This window comes from Gallus gallus, chromosome 14 (assembly GCF_016699485.2).
Source record: "Gallus gallus isolate bGalGal1 chromosome 14, bGalGal1.mat.broiler.GRCg7b, whole genome shotgun sequence".
NCBI classification, from domain to species: domain Eukaryota; kingdom Metazoa; phylum Chordata; class Aves; order Galliformes; family Phasianidae; genus Gallus; species Gallus gallus.
Window position 1 is genome coordinate 6230322 of NC_052545.1, and position 8344 is coordinate 6238665.

Below are 8344 nucleotides of genomic sequence, written 5' to 3' on the forward strand. Positions count from 1 at the left end.
CTCACGGATAGGAGCGATGCTGGAAGCTGTAAGGGAGATGCTTGTGGATGTGAGGAGGATGCTCGAGGAGGGAAGGCATGCTTGAAGCTGCAGGGAGGATGCTCGGGGCGGCACGATCGATGCTCGGTGCTGCAGGGGATGCTCGCAAGGGATGCTCGGGGCCACAGGAGGGTGCGAGGAGGGGCGGGCGGCGGGGAGGAGGTCCGCGGGGCCGGGGCGGCCGGGGGCTGCCGGGGCGGAGCCGCGGGGTGCCCCTCCCGGCTCCAGTATAAACCGGCGGGGCGCGGGCGCGGGGCTGCCTTCTCCGGGGCACCCCCGGCCGCAGAGACGCCTCCTGCCCGCAGCCATGGCGAGGGGGCAGCTGTCGGGGGGCGCCTGGGGGGCTCTGGTGCTGTTGGGGCTGATGCTGCCCGCGGCGCCGGCGGGGGCTTGGTACAAGCACGTCGCCAGCCCCCGGTACCACACGGTGGGACGCGCCTCGGGGCTGCTGATGGGCGTTCGCCGATCCCCGTACCTCTGGCGCCGGGAGCTGCCGGCAGAGCCTCCGCACCGCCCAGGCGGCACCGCGCCCGCCGCCGCCCCGCAGCCCCCGGGGAGCCCCGCGGGGGACCCTCCGCAGCCGCCGCCCGGCCCCGGCCGCCTCCTGCAGCGCCTGCTCCGCCGGGGTTGGGGCTGGGGGGGGCCGCGTCCTGCCCCCGCCCGGCCGCCGCCCTCCGCCCGCGGAGCTCAGGTAAAGCCGGGAACCGACGGGGAGAGCGGCCACCGGGGTGCCGGCGTGGGGCGCGGGGCGCGGGGTCGGCGTTCCGGAGCTTCGGCATCGCTGGGCGCGAGGAGCTGCCCGCCAGCATCTCGCTGCCTTCAGCACGCCGGCATCGGGCGGTCTGGAGTGAAGGGACCCCGCGGGACAGCCCGGCTCCGGAAGGGGGTGGGGGGTTCCATCCCCGTCGCCGGGTGGGTGCGATCGTGTGAGTTTGCAGAAGTCTGTGCTGCATTTTGAAACTTGGACCACGAGGTCCCAGAGCAGTGAGCTGGGATGGTCAGATCCGTTCAGAGAGGCTACGCTTGGATTTGAGGGGGGAAAAAAGGGGCCGGGTGATTTCCGTGCCCCTGATTGGGGGATGACACACCTGCACCCCGAGCTGTCAGTGCCACAGAGGGGTGTCTGTGGGGGTGAGGAGCTCCCAGCATCGCCCCTCCCAGATACCCTCTCCCTGCCCTCTCTGCTTTGCTCAGCTGCGTGGGACTGTTTGAGGGCTGTTTCCAAACATTAAACCTCTTTCCTCTTACGTCAGTAAGGATCCGACATCCAGCTGAAATCCAGGGATGCTTCAACATGTTGGATCATCCCCAAAACGCACAGCCACATCCCCCCTCCCCTTCCTTTTTTCGGAGGAAATCTAGGAATGGCGCCTTTTGGGGAAAGCCCAGGCATATCTCTTCAGCCCCGTGCTGTGCCTGTGCTGTCCTGGTGACTCCCGGCTGGAAGCGGGGGCAGAGCAGTGCTGGGTGCCACACTTGTGGCCCAGACCTTTGTGCAGCGTGCAGTGCACTGATTTCATGGAGCCTTGCAGGCAGGGCCGAGCCCAGGACTGGGGTGTTTATAGGGGCGCTTGCAGCTGCAGAGCTCAGTCTGCACGCACAGTGTCTTATTGGGGCAGAGGGGTCGTGATGACGGTAGGTGAGCTCTGACCCACGGCAGGGAGCATGAAGCGTGGGTGGTATATAATAATCATACTACAACACGGGGTCCCTTTTCTCCTTGCAGCCTCTCCCGATTGAAGACATCGCTCTGCTGCGCTGACGGCCGGGCAGTGATGCTCCAGGAGCTGAGCAGTGCCGGCTGCCCACGGTGGGGACTTTTCAGTGACTGCTGAGTTCCATCGGTGCTTCTCCGGCTGCTCTGACCTCTGAAAGCATACAGACAATTGCATTCAAAAAGAAAAATAACATATATATATATATATATCAGATTTTTTCTCACCCACTGTCCAAACGCAGTGGTAAATTCATCTTGTTTTCAGGTCAACTTAGTGCTATGAACTTGGGGAGAGATAAACAGGGAAGATATTTATTTTGTTTATTTTTTTTTAGATTTCTGTACTGGCTTGTTTGCAATATGACACAAACACATACTGTTTGCTTCCTAGGATCCTGCCCTCATTAAACTGAGACTCAATCAAAGGAAACTCGTGTCATTGTGCAATTTTCTTATCCTTTTAGCATAGGTCGGTGTGGCTCGGCCAGGGCAGCACTGCAGCATTCTGATCACTCCCAGATTTTTCTGACGTGATTTAACTTCTTGACACAGTTTTTTTTTTCCTTCAGCATTATAGTGAATTGCTTTCAGTGCCCGTGAGGGAGTTGCTGCCAGGCTGGGTGTCAGTTCAGATGGCAAAGATTGAGCCGGGGCTGAGGCTGGCTCCTGCGCTGGGATCCCGCTGTGTCCCCTCTCAATTTCCCCAAGGTTTTCAGGTTTCTGTTCGTCATTAGCACACGGATGGCACAAATGATGTGTGATTGCCCATTAGGGCACTTGAACAGGGCTGTGACTGTTGCACTGCCCGTCAGGCACTGGAGGTGGGAAATGCAAAGGTCAGTGTTGCACAGGGGATGCAGAGACAGCGATGGAGGGCACTGGGATGGGAGACGTGGCTGCACTGTGCAACAGAAACGTACTGCAATGCTCCAATACTGGGGCAGTCCCAGCGAGACTCTTGGTTAACCTCCAGCCTTCCACTACTCACCTCATAAAATCACTCCTCCTGCAGCTGTGAAGCATGGGCTGATTACTTCTCACCTGGGGCCACAAAGTGATTTTCTCTGTGCTCTGCAGAGGTCTGGGCCTTCCCTGGTGGTCAGCAATCCCAGCCAACAGGAAGAAGCCTTCCCAAGGTGTTTAATTACTCCTCTCCCACAGGCATTGAAGCAATCCCTCCTTTATGACCAGTCCCAGGAGAGCTCTGCCTCTCTCCTGCCTGCAGCTATATGGGCTGTGGATGGGATGTGGGACCCTAGAACTGTCCCATGCAGACCCCGAAATGAAGCACAGCCTGAGGGGTTGTGGGGAGGCTGTGAGCAGGAGATGCCAGGGGAGCACGGTGGCACCCGGTGGCTTTGCCATGCCATCTTGTGGCCATGGGGTGCTGTGAGACGAGGGAGAGCAGGAAGGAGGCAGGAGGAACAGGTCTGCATCCTGGCACCATGTCCCCGTACCACAGCCCCCATGGAGAGCGCAGTGTCTGTTCTCTGCAGAGCCCCTACCAGAAATACGAGGCTGTTCCGCTATGGTGAGGCCCATCCCGTAAGTGCCACAGGGATGGGGCTGCTCTGGGGCTCCTTGCATGCCATGTGGGGCTCTGCATGCCCAGCCTGGCTCCAGTGGACACAGTGATGCTGGCACCCACTCCTCCATGCCAGCGGGCGCGTTGTGTTCCAGCCCAGTAGCAGGCCAACCAGCTGCGGCGGGCAGGAAGACATCCCACCCCACCCAGTCTAAGCCTGGGGCGGCTCCGCTTCCTTCCCGGCTCCCAGCCTCTCCCAGGAGCCCAGCAGCATCCAGCAGGGCGGCGGGCACAGCAGGGCCCAGGCTTGGCAGGAACCGGCAGCCCAGGAGGAACCGACGTGGGCTCCGTGCACACACAATGGCTGCAGGGCCCCATGTGCTCTGGAGGAAGAAAACTCCCTGAGGAATTTCCTCCTTTCTTGGACCTGCTCCTCGCCCTGCTGGGCTGAGCCCTGCTGTGGTGTGGTGATGGTGGGGATGGAGATCCCTGGGCAGGACTGGTAGCTCCATTGGCATAGTGATGGCCCTGGATGTCCCTGTGGTGCCAGGCTGTGTTGGGCCACACCAGGCTGTGCTGGGTCATACCAGCCCCTGCCCCATTGGTCTGCAGCAGCTGTGGGGCTGGCCCGTGGCCTGTCCACACCATCATGCTTATGCTGCTTTGGGAAATTGAAAGGCCAGAGATAAGGGGTAGGAGATGTAGAGAGCAGGGAGATAACGTTATCTCTGTGCTTTCTGTGCTTTAGCCTATTCCAAAGTTGTCCAGAGTGCTGATAAGGATAGGGCGGCTCAGAGACACGGGCAGAGATCTCCTTCAGCTTAGCCTGTGTGGTTAACCCACTGGGATTAAATCCAAGCTGAACCACCAGCATGGAGCTTCCATGCTCCCATCGTCCTGCATCTGGATGGGCACCCCAGCTGCGAGGGGCAGGGCTGATCCCAGGACACCCCCAGCTCAAACTCCTTCTGTTACTCTTCCACATAGCTAACCCAAGCTCTGGATCCGGTCCAGCTCCTATGGCTTGCGATGCAGGGAGGAAGCGGCTACAGCTGAGTGAAATGTGGATTAACACTGAATTTCTCTTCCAGGTCTGGCAGAGACCATGCAGGCACATTCCTGCCCTGGGAGTTCCCCTCTGCACTGTTGGTATTTCCGTGGACGTGGTCACCTGTGCTGCTCGGCTGCCAGCCTCGCCTGGGGTGGGTGCTCTGGGGATGGGTGCACCCAGGGGTGGGTACTCGCAGGGTGGATGCCCATAGGGTAGAAGCTACAGCAGTGGGTACTCCCAGGGATGGGTGCTTCCAGGGATGGGTGCCCCAGAGCCCACCGCAGGGTTCGGTGCTGCTCTCCGTTCTATTTGCATCCAGCTCTGATTTACTGAGCTTGAAGCAAAGTAAGCAATTAGCAAGGCCTGGCTATTTAATAAAACGAACAGGGCTAATTGCTTAGTAGCAGAGCCTGTTGTTCTTGGTGCTGTGCCAGACCGAGCAGGGTGGTAATTGCAAGCATCTGCATCATGGCTCGGGGAGGGACCGGACATCCCAATGGGCTCGTTGAACCCTGGCACTGCTGTATGCCCAGGGCCCTTCCTGCTATGGCCTGCTGCACCACCTGAGGGCACCACCTGAATTCATGGCCCTTTTAGTGCCCAGTTTTCCCTGATTGTAGCGTGCTGGAATGATACGGACAATAAGTGGGGAGAGTGCAGGATGCCTTCCTTGGAACTGTATTTGAGTATTTTCTGCCTTACACCACGGGTATCCAGCTACTCCTTGGGTAGGGACAGATGGGGCTGGGCTGACTCCAGTCACATTTCTGCACGACACCAAGTGCAGTCAGTCCCTCTCTGGCACAGCACTGATAGCTCTGCTCTCTGCTTGCAAATCCCAAAGAACCCGGGCAGATTCCCATCTGCCAACTTGTGAAAGAGGCATCTCTCAGCTCTCGGGAGCATCACTGAGCTGTCTGGACTTTCACAACTCACAAAGCGTGTTATTAATCCTACCGATGATTAATCCTCCTTCTATCCCTATCAATCTCACCTGCTTACAGCTCAATAGTGCCACACACAGAAACCTTGTGAAAACGAGACGATGCGTTTCAGGAGCCTTCCTCTCACTCTCTGTTCCTCCTGCAGCATGAATACTTCACTGGGACTGCACTTATTAATGGCCAGGGATAATTACAGCAGTGACAACGGATTATCCACAACTGCCTGTGGGGGATGAGTGAACGTTGCTGCTGACACAGGGCAGAGGGGGGGAAGGAAGAGGCTGCACAGAGAAAGAGCATCACCCTGGCAGCAGCTGCCAGTTCCAACACCAGAGGTGCAAACTGGTTCTGATGAGCGCTGCTTGAGGAGGGAAGCACTGGGAGCCTTCATCACCCTCCTCCCACCTGCTGCAGCAGGACCAAAGGTGTGCAAAGCCTGAAATGCATTGAAATTGCAGGCCACCATGAGCGTTGGCATGCCACCCTCCACCTCCAGCCTTCACTGCCCTTCCGCCAGCATCAAAGGCAGGGCTGCAGAACAGGGATGTGCTGGACGTAGGCAGACCTCTGAGCTATGAAACTGTCCTGCTCCTCCCACGCTGGTCTGCCCACATTGCTGCCCTGCTGCAACCTCTCATCATGGCGTGTGTGTTTCACATGGGTTACACAACATCGGCAGGCCGAAAGCAAACAGAGCTGTACACAGGTGTAGTTCCGTGTGACTGCTTCAAGCAGTGAGTGGGCTGTAAGCAGATGTCAAATGGGAAGATCTCCCAGCCCTCCCAGGCCCACGAGCACACAGGTCCCATAAGTTTCCCCAACCTTCAGGGGAGCGCAATTAAGATCCGGGTATTGGGGTGAATCGAAACACATCAGAATTTAAATGGAAAAGGAATGAATCTGTGCAGTATCTGCTGAACATCACCGGCAGCTCCTGGGGTCCCGACGCCCTTTGCCAGCTCTGCCTTCAGCTCTGCAAAAGGTTTACAAAGGCCTTCCCAGAGCGGCTCACGGATCCCAGCATCCGTGCTGTGCTGCATCTTCTCACACCTGACAGGCAGCGCTCAGTGCCGGGACTGACCCCGCTTCACTCCTCTACAATCAGTACAATTAATGTATATATTTTTGGATGGGGAGGGGGTGCTTTTGGGGTATAAGGTTGAAAAAAGTCAACAAATTCAGGTCACGGTTGAGAAGACGTTTATGCTCAAACAAATAAGCGCTTGGGAAACGTTCAAACATCCCATTTTCACCTCTTTGGAAGAGTATTTCTCCCCCTTTTTACTTCGTAAGCTACCGACGCTTCCTAGAAACGATATTCAAAAGGGTTAAAACGTTCCGTCCGACCACCCAAAAGATTTTCTCCCTTCCGTTTTTATTGCACCGAATAAAAAGAAAAACTTCTTTTGGTTCCGATAAACTTGAAACAATTCCTTCTCCTCCCTCCAGTGCTTGCTTTTTTTTTTTTGGTTTGGCCAGAGAGCGGAAAAATCAATTATTCGCACTCCTCTAAACTGATTAAAAAAGCTTCAGGACTCCACAAAGAGGCTCGAGGGAGCAGTTATGTTGCACAGCAGATAAAATGCTCTCCGGATTCTCCGCTCGCCCGCAGCAGCGGTGCTGCAGGGATGAACCCAACGGAGCTGAGCTGCCACCCAATGCACTGTGTCCAGCACAGCCCCTGCTGGTGTGCAGCACCCAGACATCCTCGCTGCCAGCTGGAAATGTGGGTGGAAAGAGAAAAAGAATGCTTTTTTTATGCTTTTTTGGTTCGAACATCCCATTGGAAAGTGACTTCGTGCAGAACTTCAGTGGAAGTCCTCTCCTCTCTTCTCCTCCGGTCCAGAAAAATCTGCTAGGGAAGCAGTTGGGGCATTGGAACAAGCCCTTGTGACATTGGAACAAGACCCACAGCACCGGCGCTGTGACAACAGATCTGGGTCATTTCCTCCTGTAAAAGCTCTCAAGGAAATGAAATCAGAGATGCAAAGGGGTGAAGATGGGAATCTCTGCGTTCCAGCACAGCCGATGGCAGCGAGCCGAGGGCAGCTGAGCTGGGCAATGGGCGCAGCACAGCTCTGCTGCTGGAGGCTGGGGCTGGGTGAGCCCATCCCTGCAGCCTGGCATTGAGGGACACCACATTTTTGTCTGAGGCTACACGTGGACCGAGTTGGGGAGAGTGCTGGGGGAACCTCAGTGCCCTGCAGACACAGAGGCAAGCGGGATGTGGGGAGGGCATTGGGGCAGCTGAGCCCATGGTGGTCTTTGGTGAAAGAGCTTTATGGCACCTCAGAACTCTTTCTTGTGAACATCTGGAGCTTGTCAGGCCAGCAGTTCTGTCAGTGTCTGGCTGGGTGGATCAGCAGACATCCCAAAAGGGCTCTGCGTCTCCAAGCTGGGCTGCAGCCTCCCCTCTCTGAACCCATCATCTATCAGCAGCTCTCCGGGAACAAGGGGTCCCCATTCCCTCCCCTTCTTCTCTTGGAGAGCTGTGCTGCCCCGCGCTGTGTGCCATTCATCCCCATCTTGGAGGAGAACGGGTTAGGATTAGGGTTAGGGCCTGGCTCTGGCACTGCTGCGGTACCTTCTGGGAATCCCTGCTCCCTCCGGCCCGGGGGGCTCCGAGCGGCCCCAGGGGGACCGCGGCAGCCGAAGCAGAGCCCTTGGAGGCCCCGCTCTGCGCGCCCCGCACGGTCCCGATCGACTCCGCTCTGAGCAGCCCAGGGCGGCCCCGATCCACCCAGCCCGACATCCCCGCTCCGCGGGCATCCCCTCGCCACCCGCCCCCGGGACACCACCGGATCCGTCCGCCCCATTCCCGGCTCCGCCCGCCCCGTCCCCGTCCCCGTCCCCATCCCCAGCTCCGCCCCTCCCGTCCCCATCCCCGGCCCCGTCCCCTCCCCGCTCTCCGCGCTCCCGGGCAGCGCGCAGTATGGCCGCGCTGCGCAGCGCCCCGACCCCAACGCCGGCCCCGACAGCGGCCCCGGCCCGGGCCCGCCCCTCCGCGCCCCGCCGCCCCGCGCCCGCCCCGCGCCGCGCATAAAAGGGCCCCGCGGCCGCCCGCCCCC

The 8344-nt window shown here is 58.5% G+C and overlaps 1 protein-coding gene across 1 annotated transcript; it reads left to right on the forward strand.

Moving 5' to 3' along the window:
* Window positions 1-297: 297 nt before the first annotated feature.
* NPW (neuropeptide W) lies at window positions 298-2186 on the forward strand. Its single transcript, XM_015294443.4, has 2 exons — window positions 298-730; window positions 1766-2186. The coding sequence occupies exons 1-2, from the start codon at window positions 347-349 to the stop codon at window positions 1799-1801; spliced, it is 420 nt and encodes a 139-aa protein (XP_015149929.3). The 5' UTR covers window positions 298-346; the 3' UTR covers window positions 1802-2186.
* Window positions 2187-8344: the final 6158 nt, after the last annotated feature.

Coding starts and splice junctions, on each gene's coding strand:
- NPW (XM_015294443.4), top strand. CDS start 347: ATGGCGAGGGGGCAGCTGTCGGGGGGCGCCTGGGGGGCTCTGGTGCTG. Junction 731..1,765: donor CCTCCGCCCGCGGAGCTCAG/GTAAAGCCGGGA, acceptor TTCTCCTTGCAG/CCTCTCCCGATTGAAGACAT.